The sequence below is a fragment of the Mustela nivalis genome (genome assembly GCF_964662115.1).
Source record: "Mustela nivalis genome assembly, chromosome: 2".
In the NCBI taxonomy this organism is placed as follows: domain Eukaryota; kingdom Metazoa; phylum Chordata; class Mammalia; order Carnivora; family Mustelidae; genus Mustela; species Mustela nivalis.
Window position 1 is genome coordinate 122,058,780 of NC_139021.1, and position 17,486 is coordinate 122,076,265.

Below are 17,486 nucleotides of genomic sequence, written 5' to 3' on the forward strand. Positions count from 1 at the left end.
GATTTTACTGAATTTATTTGTTCTAGTAGTTTTTTGGTGGTCTTTAAGGGTTTTATATACAGTAACATGTCATCTGCATACAATGAGAGTTTTACTTCTTCCTTACCAATTCGGATACATTTTCTTTCTTTATGTTGATTGCTTTGGCTAGGATATCTAGTACTATGTTGAATAAAAGTGGTGAGAGTGGACATCCCTGTCTTGTTCTTGACCTTAGGGGAAAACTCCAAGATTTTGCCCATTGAATATGATGTTGTCTGTGGGTTTTTCATATTAGGTCTTTGTTATGTTGAGGTATGTTTCCTCTAAATCTACTTTGTTGATGGTTTTATCATGAATGGATGTTGTACTTTGTCAGATATTTTTTCTGCATCTATTGATATGATCATATGGCTCTTATCCTTTCTCTTATTGCTGTTATCGTTTAGATTGTTTTGTGAATGTTAAACTACCCTTGCATCTTGGAAATAAATCCCATTTGATTGTGGTGTATATTTTTTAACGTATTGTTGGTTTGCTAATATTTTATTGAGGATTTTTGCATCTATCATGAGTGATGTTGGCCTGTAATTCTCTTTTTTCGTGGTGTCTTTATCTGGTTTTGGTATCAGAGTGATACTGGCCTCATAGAATTAATTTATAAGTTTTCCTTCCTCTTGTATTTTTTTGTAATAGTTTAAGAATGGATATTAACTCTTATCTTAATGTTTACTAGAATTTGCCTGTGAAGCTGTCTGGTCCTGGACTTTTGTTTTTTTGAGAGTTTTTTTGATTACCAATTCAACTTCATTGCTGGCAATCGATCTGTTCAAATTTTCTACTTCTTCCTGCTTTAGTTTTGGTAGATTATAGGTTTCCAGGAATTTATCCATTTCTTCCAAGTTATCCAATTTATTGGCATTTAGGATCTGTTACAGTTATTTGTATTTCTGTAGTGTTGATTGTTATTTCTCCTCCTTTATTAGCAATTTTGTGCATTTGGGTCCTCTCTCGCTCGCTTGCTCCTTTTTTTTTTTTTAAAGTGGACCTGGCTAGAGTTTTATCAATTTTGTTGATCTTTTCAAGGAACCAGCTCCTGGTTTAACTGATCTGTTCTATTTTTATTTTAGTTTCTATATCATTTATTTCTACTCTGATCTTTATTATTCCTTTGCTGGGTTTGGGTTTTGTTTGTTCTTTTTCTAGCTTGCTTACTTAGTAAAGTAAGATTGTTTGAGACTTTTTCTTGCTTCTCGAGGTAGACCTGTACAAACTTCCACCATAGAACCTCTTTTGCTGCATCCCAAAGATTTTGGACCATTGTATTTTATAAAAGAAATGTTTGAAAAAAGAACGAATGATACTGGAAATAATTTTGGAACATCAGGAGGAAAGGAGGAAGAGTAAGAATAAAATTATGGGGTCTAATCCAGAATATTCATACATCTCTTATTTATCCAGTGTCCTCTACTGTGTGAGTTGCTTTGTCTTCCCTTGAATCTGCATTTTTAATAAGCTTCCTTGGTAGTTCTTAGGCATTAGAATTTAAGACTCATTGCTATTCTAAAGGTAGGAGGGACCCTGGGCATACCTCACTGACCCACAGACTCTTTTAGAAGCATGCAACTGGGAGAACCTTCTCATGCCTGTGTGGTAGGTTGTAATTTTCATTCCAAGTCATGCTGGTCAAAGACCCAGCAAGAAGGGGACATTTAGTGGGAGTTCTGGAGAAAATTTGACTAAAGCACCATTTATAAAGTTATAGACAGAGTTAAAGGCAACTAATAAAAGATGCTAAAGCAACCAGGAACTATCAAGAGTTGAAAGGTTTTACTACTCTTAGGAAGGGGAATAGTAGACACCCACTAGGAAAAGTAGAAACATATAATACATACAAATCCAGCCACACCAGTATTACAAGGCTCTGAAGCATTGGAGGAAGTAGAAGACAGCAGACTCAAGGCTTTACTTCCTCCTCCCCTAGATCTGATGGTGTCTTCCATAAACAGAACTGAAATGGAAGGAACCAAAGGACAAAGATGAACCAACCCACAGTGGAAGGCAAAAAGGATGGAGAATAGATCTGGGGAGATGGTAAAGGGAGAATAACCAGCTCTGATGTAAGAAAAATGCAGGAAAGGGGACTTGATTGGTAAAACATACCTAGGAAAAACACACAAACGTAAAACAAAACAAGACACTTTTGTACCAATGTATATACACAAACAGCACTATATTGGGACTAAATTCTGGCATGCTTTAAAGAAACATTCAATTTTTTAACCAATACTCTTAGTCCGGTTTCTCTTCAGAGAGCCACTTCTGAAACCCAGTAGGTTTCTCTGGCCAGGAAATTTATTATGTAAGGAACTCCAAGGTTTGTAGAAGAACATCCTTGCATTAAAATACAAAAAGTAAAGTAGGTCAAAAGGTGGATTCTGTTTGATCTTATAGCTGGATGAGCATTCAGACTTTTGGGCCTATCACCAGTCAAATCTACATGTAAATCAATAGCTTAACTACTATTAGATGAAGAAGTGACCTTGTCTTTTCTCTTGCAGAGAACATCATGGGAATGCTATGCAACCATCTGTCAAGGATAACAGTGGTAGCCATGGCTCTCCAATCAGTGGTAAATTAGAAGGCATCTTCTTCAGCTGCAGCACTGAATTCAATACTGGGAAGCCACCCCAGGATTCACCTTATGGAAGATACAGGTTTGAGATTGCAGCAGAAAAACTTTTTAACCCCAATACTAACTTATACTTTGGGGACTTCTACTGTATGTACACTGCTTATCATTATGTGATTCTTGTTATTGCCCCTGTGGGATCACCAGGAGATGAATTTTGTAAGCAGCGCCTTCCTCAACTAAATTCCAAGGATAATAAATTTTTGACCTGCACGGAAGAAGATGGGGTGCTGGTTTACCACCATGCCCAGGATGTCATTTTAGAAGTCATTTATACTGACCCTGTGGATCTTTCTCTGGGCACTGTAGCAGAAATCACTGGTCATCAGCTCATGAGTTTGTCTACTGCAAATGCAAAGAAAGATCCCAGCTGCAAAACCTGTAATATCAGTGTTGGACGTTAATGCCCACTTTTCTTATTCTTACCCAGTCCCTCTTCTTCCCCTAAGAGCATTGATCCTCTGTTGTCCATTTTCATCATCAGATGTTTTCCACTGAAGCATGCACATGCCGCTATCACCAAAAGCAAATTGCCATTTTTCAAATTTCATCCAGAGCCGTTTTAGTGTTTCCTATTCCCTGCCCTTCCCATTACTTTCAATGATGAAAGTTCTCCTCTGACACTTTATTGCCTAGATGCTGCAATGTTTTTATTTTTCCTTATGCCAAACATAACAAAACAATTATATAAACTGCTTTAGCAAAATACAGAATAACGGCTTATAAATGGTGTTTAAATATGCATTCATTTTAATCTACTGAACAAATATTGGGATAACTCCAAACCGCATGAAAGGGTGTAATTGCAGCATGAGTTAAATCCTGAAGCCTAGAATTGTCAGCACTTCCAACTTGTTGTTTGACAGTGTTATTTATGTTATTTATATTAGCTAACAGCAAACAACTATTGTGTTTCAACATAATAAATATAATAGAAAAATATTTTATTTGTATTGTATAAAATATTTACAATCATATAGAATATATAGTTACATTTTAATAGCAATTGTATACATGTCATGAAACCATTTCCCTTATCAAAGATGTAGTTTGTAAACTTCAAATAGTTGTGTATCTGTCCTGTTACAAGTAGATGACTTCAATTAAACAAATTTATGAAGGACATCATTCTGATTCATAAAAGTTATAAAATATCAGGTAAATACAGAGAAAACAATAAGCCTCTGAAATACTCTGCTTCTTTCAAAGTCAGTATTCTTCCCATCCAAACTATATGAAAATGTGAATTTGTTCAACATCATGCTTAAACATTACAGAAAACAGAAATACAAACATGGTTGGGTACAAGAGAGAAAATGTTGACCTTTTACTTATTTTTACAAAGGCAAAAATAATAAATGTGTGTTTTAGTACAAAATAACACAAAACTATATGCAGCAAAGTTGATGAAGCAAATAAAACCTTCTGGCTTCTTTTCCAAGGTGTCTTAACAATTTCCAAACCTTTCATTTTGTACAGAACGAAGAATACCTACAACTCATGAGAAAGCTTTGTGACTTTACAAAGTATATATAGACCTTGGAACATTAAGAAAAATGCATATTCCCAATGGAAAAATAGTTATATACTCTTATAGTAAACAAAGAGATTAGCAGTCATAACTATGATCACATTAGATTATATACTGCAGACCACAGATCTATCCAAAATACCTATTTTCAAATTTTAATACAATATTTTAATATAAACATCTGTCAATTATAGACAAAGATAATTCACAAAGTACATGCTATCAGAATGAACTTTGGTAACCAGAAATGTAAAATTTCAAATAACAGATAAAATAATGTGCTATTTTTATATAGAAATAAAAAATTAGCAGTGACACATTCTAGTATGCTTTACTGAATAGCCTAGTGGACTTAAGGGCAAGGTAGATTTTTTTTATCATTTAAAAATCTATTAGAAGTTTCAAATAAATTACATTCTTACTAGCTGTATTCCTTCCTACATAAAAAAGAAGAGTTTCTTCTCCTCCTCTTACTGATTTTTTAGAAATCATGCTCTTTTCCAAACACTGGACACTAAATAGACTTTCCCTAATAAGTGGCCCATTGGACAAGTATTACTTAGATTTGATAAAAAAAAAAATATATTAAATATTTGTTGAAATAATTCAAATGACTGTGCATTTTCTGCTCAGCATGGAGGAGACTGAAATTTTTTTCCAATTATACTGTTAGTTGCTATATTTCCCCCCATTTAAATCCTCCTTCGTCATTGATACACTTACCATCTCTTCCTAAAAATAACTAATACTACCACTAAAGTGCTTCCAATTTTCAATATATCAAAACTACTTAGCAAGAATGGCAGAGAAAAATAAACTTGACCATATCTTGGTTGAAAGTGAGCACAAACATTTCCTGAACCTCAGATTGTTTTGGCCGTATCTTGCTTGCTGATGAGGACTTCCAGTAGTCTCAGTTTGGCTTTTATGTGCTTGTATTCATAGTACTCATCTGCCATTGGTATCCTATCTTCCTTTTGTGGACTTCTGCAAAACAGAAAATACTGTCTATTAGCACATAATAAATCAAGTCATTAAAAATCCTTTTATAATTTTTACATGAGAAAGTACAGAGTAGAAGTTTCCACTTGGTTTTTGCATCATGTCTTTTTTACCTTCCCTTCCACCTTCACTCACTCCCTCCTCCATGTGTCATTAGGTTTTTGTATAAAAGTACCCTTTGAGAACTTGAATGTCATGGGCGTTTTGCAAATATATGGTCCACTGCATACACATACAACAACGGAGCAAGTTAAAAGAAAAAACAAAAACAAAACAGAAACCAGAACTCTCAAGGCATTCTTAGTCCAGTTATTCTCCTATTACTTGTACCACAGTTCATGCCTCTGAAGAATGTTCAGCCCTTACAATGAGAGTTGTTAAAAACTCAACCTAAAAACTGCATAAATTAAGTGAAATAATTTATAAATTTGTGGTGATGGGGGGGAACTCAATGGTTACCTTATAAACGTGAAATATTTCCAAGTTTTCTTTTAATTATAATACCCATCTCTGCTAATGTGTAATAGAATCAGTGAGAGGTTCATGGATTGAATTTATATGAGTCTGAATTGTAATGGTTCTCTTTGCACACTAATTCTAAGGCTAGACATCGGGCAATGCATATTTTATGCATATACATTCTAACTACTATATGTTCTTGCCAATTACTTTGAAGAATGTTTGGGTAACATCTGGAGTTAAAACCATTTCCTTTCCATAAAAATACGTTGCCAGGTTATGTTATCTAGTAGTAATTACTTCAGGATCTTAGAAGGATCTTGTTTCCTTGGTTGCTAAGATTACCTATTGCTTTTAGAACATTCTCAGTCATGACTTTGAAATACAAGGGGTGGAAAACAGATGAAACACCACAGTTGCTACTGAATATAAACACAAATACTAATATTAGTGTGGCCAAACGTCGGTAAATAGCAAGCATTTATAATGTTTTACCTATACTCCCTCCTATTTTCCTAGTACTGATAAAAGATCTATCTCTCATAAATTTTTTTTTAAAAGTGTGAATCTATAAAGACTTCCTAAGAATAGAGTTATCTACTTGTGATGCACCACTATATGCTATCCTTAAATTTCTAGTACAGAACTCAGAACAGTACATTCTGTATTATGGACCAAACTTTTAACAGAGCCTCTAAATACTACCTTAATTTATATAAACATATCTAAGCAAAAAAATGGTCTAATTTATCAGAAAACACTAGTAATCCATCATGCAATTTTCCCTGGTCCTGCATATTCCATTTTGGCTAATAAGCAAGAGTGTATTGGCCAGAATGAAAAAATTTGCAACATATTTTCTGAAGCAATTTTCCCATTATGTAAAACATGCTAATGTGCTTGGTACAGCTCCTGACTTATAACTATTAATGTCATATCTACGTAATTATTCCTCTTGCTTGGCAAATATTACCAAGAACATTTACAGTGACTTAAAATTTTTAGTAATACATTTGCATGGTTATTTTACCTTATGGACAGGATTAGGCCTTCCTAATAAAATTTCTTAGGATAACAAGATTAAGGTCTGTATTTCCTAACCATTCAACCCTTTGATTTTAATTGTGATATACCACCACTTGGGCATTTACTTTAAGTATACACCACAAGAGGGCATACAACCTCAGTCAAATACAGGCATATCTGAAGTAGGGTTAAGACTGAAAGGTGCAGTAGAATACTATACATAGAACATCACTAACTTCAAAAGGTATGTCAAGTACCACTGGAGCTCCATTAGGCAGGACTACTAGCACACTGGGGTAGTCTCAAACTCTTTGGACTCCTGCATATATAGAGGTTAAAAAATGTAAATGTAAAAGCTATATGGAAACTCTAAAAAAGGGAAAAATGGAAATGGAAAAAGAAAACAAGAAATTATGTTTTATATTATAAACTTAATATGCACATAAAATTTTTCACTAGATTAGTTAACATCAGCAGAAGGGTAAATAACTTGGACTTGTAGCAATCAACTGGAAAAGGAAGATTCCAGGTAGAAAACAAAGTGGGATATGTCTGTATTTGCTGGACACAGAACATTTCTGACTTAATAGGTCAAATCCTATCCTACAGCTCTGGAGGACTGAAATGGAAAAGCTGCTAAGAGGTGAGTAGATCAAGCTTTTCAGGTACCTTAGAAAATAGTCCCTGTCCATCAGGTCGACCCTTAGTCTGCTGACATGAAAGGAATTCAGGAAGGGGAGATACTTAGATGCAGATGAATACCGAAGGGCCAGTGTACCAGGGACTCCCACCTCTCCCACCTTAATAACTTTGTAACTTTGGGAAAGTTACACTTTATTAGTTTTAATACCGACATCCCGTAGAACAACTACAGCTTTCCAAAGTATTCCAGGAAGTCCAGTCATTTCATCTTACAACCATGGAAGCAGGCTCAGGATAGCTAAATGATTTGTCTTTCTCTTCTAGAAGTAAATCAATAATCCTGAATCTTATGATTTTATATATGTATATATATATATATAAATATGATTATATATAATGCTAATTATATATAATATATATTAATTATGTTACATAAAATATATTATATATTAATGCATAATTAATATATACATACACACATGTGTGTATTCATACATATACACACATATATAATTACATACATATAAAAATTATACATTGACAATACACCAAAATTTAGAGAAAACTAATAGAATGCCTAATGAGACTTAGGTTGACAAAGAAATATAGAGAGAGGACATAGCTAAACATTTATGTTAGGGATAGAAAGAATAGTTATGAACTTCTGATTTGAAAATAAATAGCTAAGGGCAGATCCTTAAGTTTAAAAGACATTTAAAGCAAAAGAAGAATTATTTAATAGGGAATAACTTGTAAAACTAAGTAACCCAGAACAAAGAAGCTATATGGATTGAAAAATCAAAGAGATTTTTTTTTTTTGAAGATTTTATTTGTTTATTTGACAGACAAAGATCACAAGTAGACAGAGAGGCAGGCAGAGAGAAGAGGAAGCAGGCTCCCCGCCGAGCAGAGAGCCTGATGTGGGGCTCTATCCCAGGACCCTGGAATCATGACCTGAGCTGAAGGGAGAGGCTTTAACCCACTGAGCCACCCAGGTGCCCCTCAAATAGATTTTTTAAAAGTTTAGATAAATTCAATAGTTAGGGATTTTTGGATTTCATCCTTCACTTTTTAAAGCCTGATGTCATATTTCATAGCTACAGCCTCCCATAAAACATACCTAATAATGGCACTACCACAATGCTGCATTAGACAGATCTTGAGTCTAAATCACTGTGTAAATTATTTCTATTTCATATAAAGTCACTGTTCCTGCCAAAAACTAGCTCATTCTTAACAATAGTTCCCTAGGAAATATTAACTTAAAAAAAAAATCTCTGCTCACACTTACCTTCCTGTTTGTTTAAAAAACTGTTCTTCAAAGTCTCTTAAGGCTTTCCGAAGTCTCTTCTTGTCAGCCCTAGTTTCTCGGAGATGGTCAAGAAGTACAGGCCTATATCAAGCAAAATACACATTTGCCATTACTGAGCTCTGGCATAATTGAGACATCATAAGAAGATTTATCTATTCAGCAAATCATATTATGATACAGAAGGGTTCTGCCTAAAAGAGTATCTTTTAAGTAAATATAGTACATGTAGAGCCTAATCAGAGAGAAGCACATAAAACAATGTAATCAGAGAAGAGAAAGGACAGACAGAAGGCAAGCCAATGGAGTCTGCTATAAAATGTGGTGACAGTAATAACCATATGAATGGATAAGGGAGAAAGAGACATTTTGAAAGAATACTCATCAGTATTAGGTGATAGACAAGACATAAGAGGCACAAGAGGACGAGAATTTAAAGAAAAGTCTACCCTTAAGGTAGAGTATGGGGAAAACGCCAAAACCCTTGGGAATGAAACAGCTCTTATTCAAAATAAAGCTAGAATTATACTGGAAATTCTACTCCCTTCATTCTACTAAGACAAGAGAAAAGTCAGGCGCTTTAAAGACAGGAATTTTTATCTAGGAAATTTGTGTATGGTTACAGAACTTTGTATTGGCATTTTCTAAAAAAAAAAAAAAAACACACACACACAATAAATAAAGGAAAGAGAGGGAAAGAAAAGAAGGAGAGAAAGATACAGGGAAAAAAGAGAGGAAGACTGATTTTCTGTTTCCAAACAGGTTACTTTGCGGAGCTGAAACTGAGGTATCAGCTAATTCTATAAGCACACTAAAATCCCAATTTAGAACTTAGCCCTTAGTCCCACCTCATATATTTTTGGGGATTCCATCCCTATCTTGAAGTATATACTCACCACACTACACTATTACATGTTAATGGAAATCTCATAGTCTGGCCTATAATATACAAACAAAAGAAGGCCAAATGATCAAGAGGAATGCCACCTACTGACTAATGATAATAACAACAATGAGAATACTAATGAAAATACAAATAGCTCCTGAGAGGCCAGTAGGAACCTAAGGGCAGCTTATTTACTTATGGCCAAGGGGATTCCCAGGCTGGAGAACCACTTTATCTAAAGGAGTAGACAAGACTAGGATAAAGGTCCTGACAAATGTTGACCCCCATGAGATCCCAATTCCTTTTGGTCCAGCATTTTCAAAAGTCATCTCTGCTTCACACATTGCCAAGAATTAGACTGATGTCAGACCCTACTGAAAAGATGCGCAACTGTAGGAAATTAATATTTATGGTATCTCCATATTTATGGTATTCTTCAGCCAAGAGAAAAGCCAGATTATGCTTTTAGGCAATTGTTGGTTCACATTTTTTAGGGAATCTAATAGCTCTTGTGAACTTTGTATACACATATAGGTATCCCAGATGAAAAGTTGAAAAGAAACTCCATACTTAGGATTCACACTCACATAGTGGCCTCATGTAAATTGGACATGGATAGGGCTGGTGGTTTGATTTCTTTCTTTTCATCTGGAAGCAGGACCATAATAGGCTCAGTCTCAGAGAAGGTGAGGTGGTCGCCAACAGGAAGGTGAGACGCTGTAGCTGGCAAAGAAAGTTGTTGGCTTCCCTGTGGACAGTCTTCATCAGAGTCTTCTTCCTCCTGCTTATCATAAGCAGAGTTAAATAAAGTCACAAAATGCTAAGTGCCTCTTGCATCAAAAATAGGAAGAAGAACCATAAATAGACACCATGAAAACGGTAGGTAAACCCTGTGTCTACTGAAAAGCCAGAAGGAAGAAACCAAGAGGATCTCTTCCTCAGGTGCATCAAAAATCTTACAGAAGTTATTGAGTGAAGAGGCACCCATGCTGTGCTAAAATGCTCAGCAAATTCATCTCTCCTAGGCCAAAAAAGGCCCAAAGAAGATAAGGTCCAATCTGGGCTGCACTGCCTACTAGTTCCTCCCTTTCACCCAGACCTTCTGGTTACATAGGTAAGCAGTTACATGGGTTAGAATGAGAGGGACTTTAGACACCTTTTCTTTTCGGAAATACCCCAAATCAGGTTCTGGGTGGACCACATTCAGATACAGAGGATATTGGAAAATTGACAAATTCAGGGATGAGCTCTAGGAAAGCCAAAGCAAAATGGAGTTATTCCTTAACATCATCACAACCAAAACATTTTCTTGCAAGGAAATCGGAAAATCATAATCCTTTTAAATCATGCTTCCTCAATGGAAAATTTTTAGAGACTATGACTCACTATTATCTTTGTCTTTAAAATCATGAAAGTATAATGTAGTCAAGTATACTTAAATGTGTATTTGTTAATATTTATTCCTTTTTATATTGATATCTTGAGCAAGTGATTACTTGAATATTAACGGAGTAGGATTTGTGGTGCTTTTCTAGTTCTGTATTCCCATAAGTTATCTTTATTAAAAATAGTCTAACTCAATTTCAGTAGCCATATTTTCTATTGAAATAAATCTTATATCTTACATAGTGATGGTCAAATGGTATCAAAAACAAATGATGCATTATATCAAGGAACATGTAGTCAATTTTCTTATTCAAGAAGAAAAATTAACACATGGAATAGAAAGGCTCTCTTTGGTCTAGTTGTGTTGCAAATTAGAAAATGCCAAGTTGAAATTCATCATTTGTTCAAGAAATGAAAGCAAATGTTAAAACTTGCTTCAAAAATACAATTGCTATAAATTCTTCTTTCATAGTAATTTTAATTATCAACAACTCTTAAGTTAATAATATTAGGCTTAATGGAGGCCACATTTCTACTTTTTGAAATAACAACTGGCCTTGTTAGCAGTATATACTGCCAAGAAGGCTTATTTGTAACTGTCAGAGTGCCGCCTCCCTACCTAAACTATAACAAGCACAAGTAATTGTTTCTAGTTAAAGCAAGCATCCCAACTTACAATTGTTGGAATAAGGGAAGGTGTTGACAAGATTTGCTTGATAATCCTGTATCGGTCATAAAGAGGTTTTATGAGGTTCTTGTCTTGCTTAGCTACCTGAAAAACATGAAATTAATTATTGGTCCTTTCTTAGATGAGAATGAAAACATGGCAGTATATTTTAGCCGGGAAAAATAAAAAACAGTTTTGAAGTCTCAAAATAGATTAGTAATACTATAATACAATAGTAATTAGAAAAATCGAAGTCACTTATAAGATACTATTTAAAGCACATATCAATTTTATTCTAGGAAAGGTTTCCTTTAGGATAGTTCCAAGTTTAGAAAGATGTTTAAAGCTTTCTGAAGGAATCCTAAATATGTAAATGGTAAGAAGCCTGTTACTTCTTCATTCTTTTAAAAAAAAAAAGTTATTGATATCTTCGTTTTTTTTTTTTTTTTTCCTGAAACGAGTATTTTATCTGGATTTTCATGATTATATTCACAAATACCAACCTTGTTTAGGTCTTCATCACAACAAGCCTGGAGTATATACTAGCTTGCTGGCTAGCTCTGACATAAACTATTCTGGATATGACAATTAACTTACTTGAATCCTCAATTTCTTACCTGTATAACAAGGAGGTTGGAATTACAAAGTTCCTTCCAACTAAAAAATTTCATAACCTCCTGGTCCAAGAATGTATTCTCCTACCTCCCTGCTGTATGAACCAACCCTAAGCACTATTTTTAACAGGTCACATTGTGCACAATATCTATCAATCCCTTACCTATCTACCCCACCATCACCTTTCCATCCAAAGTGACCAAACCTCTGCTTGCCTTGGTTTTGCTCCCTGCTGTGTATCCTACATTAATTTGCTACCTATTTCCTATATGCAGTTTCCCTTTCACTCTGGTCATATGCAGGAAGGGATGGTAGAAATAACACATAGCAAAATCACCTGAGTATCTTTTCTTTAAGATAAAAAACCAGCATCATCTGGCCCTCTGCCTTCCAGATTCCCCCAGAGGGATCGTGAAGGAAAAGAACATGACTGAGAACCATTCTGGCCCCTATTTATCTCCCTTTACTCTGAACTTCTCTGCCTTATTACCTGGGCCTTGACAATTTTCTCTGTTTCAGTTTTGTCTGCGCAAATGAATTAGAGGGTTTTCAAGAACAAAGATTGTATCACATAGTTTAAAAAATTTTCACAGTACCCAACACATCCCCCTTCCCTGCTATAAATTTATCAACACAGGTTTATAAACAAAGGTACCCTAATTTTTAACAGTCTTCATATAATTCTACAGGCTATAACCTAAGGCTCTTTCATTTTCAGTAGAAAGAAAGGCTTTCTGTAGAAGACTTCTAAATATTATTGGCTAAGTAACCCCAAGAGCTTTTCATTTACGGGCCCAGTCATTCCTTAAATATTTTCTGAGTCATGATACATCTTATCATGAAAAAAAAAAAAAATCCTGTCAGGTATCCCATAGGGTTTTAATAGGTAATAAAAAATCTCAATCCAAGTTCAGAAAATATGAACATCGTGTTTTTTATTCAGTGTCTCTTTGGGGCTTATATTCTACAGAAAACGCTTCAGAAAATGATGCATTTAATGTTATTAGCATCTTTCTATGGTAGTTTGATTTTCGTGATTTTATTTATTTTTAGTATATCCTTTGAATTCTAGAAAAGCTAAATTTCATCCTAAAAGAAAAAAAGAGTAACCAAAAAGCAAGCTAGAATGATGAATGCTATTATAGAAAAATTACAGATGCCAGATGAAAATCAGTGTCCATATACAATGTATGCTCTCATCTTTCACTCTGATGAGTCCCTGATTTTATTCTTAGCATCATTATCAAAGCAATCCCCAAAGAGAGACATGAGGGCTCGCTGGCAACAGTGTCAAAACTAATTCTGTAAGTGCTCATCCTCAAATAGGAAGACAGGCTGCCTATAGTGATCAGACCGTGTGCCTGGAGCTCTCTTCTACTCAGAGAAGCTCAGAAAGGTCTGTTGAGTCCATCTTCATGAAGGAAGATGAGTCAAGAGGTAGGCTTTGCTTGAATAGGAATCCTCAAATCTAAAGGGCAGACATACATTTAACTTGGCTATTCCTCAGCCATTTTCTGCCAAGAATCAGACAATTGTCCCCTCTCTATTCAATGACTGTTTTTGAAATGCATCCTCTCTGCCACGGTCTGCATATTTGTGGCTGTCCATGGTATGTCAGATGTATCTAACTTTTGATTTTCTTTATGTGAATGGAGGAACAAACATGATGTTGAGTACCTGAAATAGCCAGAGAGAGAGATATCCAGAGCATGAAGGGGCTGTCAGATTTAAAGATAAATAAAAGGAGATAAATCCCAAAGATACTTAGTCTAACTTCCTTCTCCCCGTTTCTTACAGCATCAGAAAGAGTAGAATGAAAAGGAGGCTGAGCAAGAGAGGACTGTGTGTAGAACAGTTTGATATGATTTGTTGACAGCTTGACAACTTTGCCATAAAAAAAATTCTTAAGACTCCTACCTAGTAGGTTATTTGAATCACCAACCTAATGAGATATTTGGAATAGTAGCTCCCAAACAAGGTGGCAAGACAGAACTGCTGTTGAGTAGACAGCCCAAGGGTATTCCTTTCTGGGCCCTGGTTAGAAATTTGTTTGGGAAAAAACTGACATCGCTTATATGCTTTTACCATCATGCTTGGTTTCCTTTCTCCCCGTGGCATTAGTCCCATTTATTCACTCACAGTAAACCACAGAAATTTATTTTAAAAATCATTTCAATCAGCCCCATAATCAAGATCTCTCCTAGAGAGGAAAGTAGTAATGGGAATCAATTACTCTCGCTTTAGAGAACTAAGTGTCGCCAAGCTTTTCCTATGTCGGAGTCTCCCCAGCTCCTCACCAAATGAGACAGTATATATGGAACAAGTCTGACTTTTGAACTAACAAGTCAAACAATGTGAAAAATCAGTAATGAACATAATCATACAAAGAAACTGCTGAAGAAAACGGCTTGGTCAATATAAAACGTTTCTAAGCAGGGGACTGCAGATTAGTATTAGCCTTGAAACCAGAGGACATGAGTTCAGATAATCAGCTTTAAAACTTACCTATTTTTAACATGGAAAATTATGTAAGGTCTGAACCTTAGATTTTTAATGTAGTGAATATATTGCTATATGAATATATAGTTTTAATAAGTTAGCATATGTAAATGTCCCTGGCAAAGAGTCAGGTGTAGTAAACGTTATTTAAGCTAAAAACTAAAATTGATTTCAGGTTACTATCAATGTTGTCCATTACTAAAAATGGAATACATGGTGCTATTAAATAAATTTTAAGAATAAAAGAATGTGAATCTATTTCTTTATACAAAAAGCTATCCAGAATATACAAAGTGAAAAAAAGGAGAATTATATAATGTGTTACTTTTAGTTTTAAAAGGGGACAAATTAAGAATGTATATTGATACTTTCTTGCATATGCTTTATATAGAAACTCAAAAGGTACACATGACACATTAGTAACAACAGTTACCTGCTTGGGGATGGGAGACCTCAGGGCTAGAGCTGGCAGATGGGGCGGCAGAGTCTTTTTAATGTGTAGCCTTTTACATTTTTTTAACTATATCAGATAGTATGATTAAGAAAACTATTTTTATTTTTTAAAAGAAAAACTAGGAAAAAAAACTTGAGGGGATCTTCCTTCTGATGCCCTTTACCTCTAAATTTCCCTCTCTTCAATGTATAACAACCACTGTATTTTCACTATATATATAATGTGTAACAATCACTATATTTTCATTTGATTAAAAAAAATAAAATTATTATTTTTTTTTAAACTCTGCTTCCCTCCTCAAAGATGCTGCAGTTAGTGAAGGTCCAGAAGAAGTAACTGCCATTACTCATCCAGTCAGTAATTTGTGCCGTGCTCCTAACACCACCTACAGTTCTCAGAAAGGGCAATAAAATGGGTACAATGTGTCAGCACCAATTTGGGACTTTCAGAAGAAAAGGATATAAATAAGCACCACAGACTCAAGGGATGATTCATTCACTTTCAGGGCTCAGTGGATACCCTGTGACCCAGAAGTGATTGCCTCCAAAAATCATCCTTTAATAGAAGAGGAGGAAAATTACTCTATAGCAGTATCTGAATTGACAAGGCAATGCTACAGGATTTATCAGCTTTAGTATGGGCTCTGACCAAATACCAAATGTAAAAATTTCACAAAAGTCTCTCTAGAAAAGAAAGAATTCTTCATCCTGGAAGTTTTAATATTTAATGTATTTTTGGCAGTAAAGCCAGGACCCCAGATAAAAGTCATTTGCCAATTTGAGTTTAAAGAAATGGGACCTATTCAGAGAATTTCAGATGCTAACAAGCTCACAGAGGAGCCAGGAATAACATAGCTACGGTGGAAATTTGCAAACCTCCCTTGGCTTCTGCTGTGATTTGGGACTCTCCTGTAGGAACTACTAGCCACTTTAGGGTCTGCTGTATTAAACTTCCCCAGGAACAATACTACAGCTTGGGGTATTGAGAGCTACATGTCCCACTATAGATGCTTTCTATTTAAAGGGCCTACCTTTAGTCTAGTGCAGAGAGCTGAAGGGGCTTCTGACATTTATTAATCAGTTCGGCAGATACTTCATTTAAAATAATAGAAATAAATTGCCATTTAAGCAAAGATAACTTACAAAGAACTCAAATATGCTTCTCTGACCTTTAGACTCCCATGTGCATGTGCTATATTTGACTTAGATGCCTAGCAGGGTGACCAACCGTCTGCATTTTCCCAGGATGAAATCATTTGAAATTTTCAGCATCTAGGAAAATCCAAGGAAACCAAGGATGGATGGTCACACTATTGCTCAAAGATCTTAAAATAAACATGTCCAACAGACCTCTTCAGTTTCCAGTCCCATCCCCAGTCTGTTCCTCCTGTAGGATTCTCCATCACAGTAGATGACCCATCACCATCTTGGATTCTTCCTTTCCTTACTCCCTACTGTCCAATAATTCATCATATCCTTTTGATTCTTCATCCAAATTATACTTTGAATAGGACTTTATCTTTCCATCTCCAAGGCTATCATGCTGGTGCAAAGGACGCATTTCATCTTCCCCTATCCACTCTTTCCCCCTACCATTTATTCTTCATACAGCCATCAGAAAGATACTTTCAATGTAAATCATGTCATATCACTTTCCTGTCTTCAACAACTCAACAGCTTTCCAATACTTTATACTACCCTAAATGGTCCTATATCAGGGCCCCCAGACTACCTTTCTGACTTCATCTCATACATCAAGTGCGGCTAGCCCTTACCCAAGAATTCCAAGTACGTGCAAGCTCTTCCTTCAAGATCTTCATCCACAGTCCCATCTGCCTAAAATGCTTTTTGCTGCTGTCTTGGTCTATAAATTCTTCTTAATGAAGAATTTAGTATGTCATGTATTGGCCTTCCTAATCACCCTATGTAAAGTAGAAACCATACCCATTATGTTCTATAATAGTATCTGTTTAATTCTTTGCACACTATTTACCAAATCTTTAATAATTTTCTTTATTTAACTGCTTATTATTGTATCCCAATTCCCAGAAGAACGTGCACTCTGTGAGGGCAGAAATCCCCATAGCTTCTCTATCATATTATATCCAGGATGTATCATAATTCACAACACGTAATAAGCACTTTAATATCTTTGCAAATGTATGATTGCACACCAGTCATCAGGCATCTTTCCTTCTTGTTACAATAATTATGTAAGTAGGTATTGTCTGTATTTTATAGATGATGATGATGAATCTCATAGAATTAGTTCACTTGCTACGTGTACATAGCTAGAAGGTGTACATAAGCTATGTGTACATAAGCTAGAAGGCTTACTGA

General features: G+C 35.2%; 2 protein-coding genes across 9 annotated transcripts in view; one reads left to right on the top strand and one right to left on the bottom strand.

Moving 5' to 3' along the window:
• PHYHIPL (phytanoyl-CoA 2-hydroxylase interacting protein like) overlaps positions 1 to 3,794 on the top strand; it is a 99,640-nt gene extending 95,846 nt beyond the window's left edge. For both annotated transcript variants that reach the window (XM_082720255.1, XM_082720256.1), the window contains exon 5: positions 2,541 to 3,794. In XM_082720255.1, coding sequence (XP_082576381.1) covers positions 2,541 to 3,075 — 535 coding nt within the window. In that variant the 3' untranslated portion in view covers positions 3,076 to 3,794. The remainder of the gene's footprint in view (positions 1 to 2,540) is intronic.
• The window catches only part of FAM13C (family with sequence similarity 13 member C), a 153,758-nt gene continuing 139,870 nt past the window's right edge, over positions 3,599 to 17,486 (bottom strand). For 4 of the 7 annotated variants that reach the window (XM_082720250.1, XM_082720251.1, XM_082720253.1 and 1 more), the window contains 4 exons: positions 11,589 to 11,684; positions 10,114 to 10,310; positions 8,623 to 8,724; positions 3,599 to 5,189 (listed from right to left, as the gene is read on the bottom strand). In XM_082720250.1, the coding sequence (XP_082576376.1) occupies positions 5,066 to 5,189; positions 8,623 to 8,724; positions 10,114 to 10,310; positions 11,589 to 11,684 (519 nt within the window). In that variant the 3' untranslated portion in view covers positions 3,599 to 5,065. The remainder of the gene's footprint in view (positions 5,190 to 8,622; positions 8,725 to 10,113; positions 10,311 to 11,588; positions 11,685 to 17,486) is intronic. The other 3 variants (XM_082720252.1, XM_082720254.1, XM_082720249.1) reach the window with 1 other exon arrangement.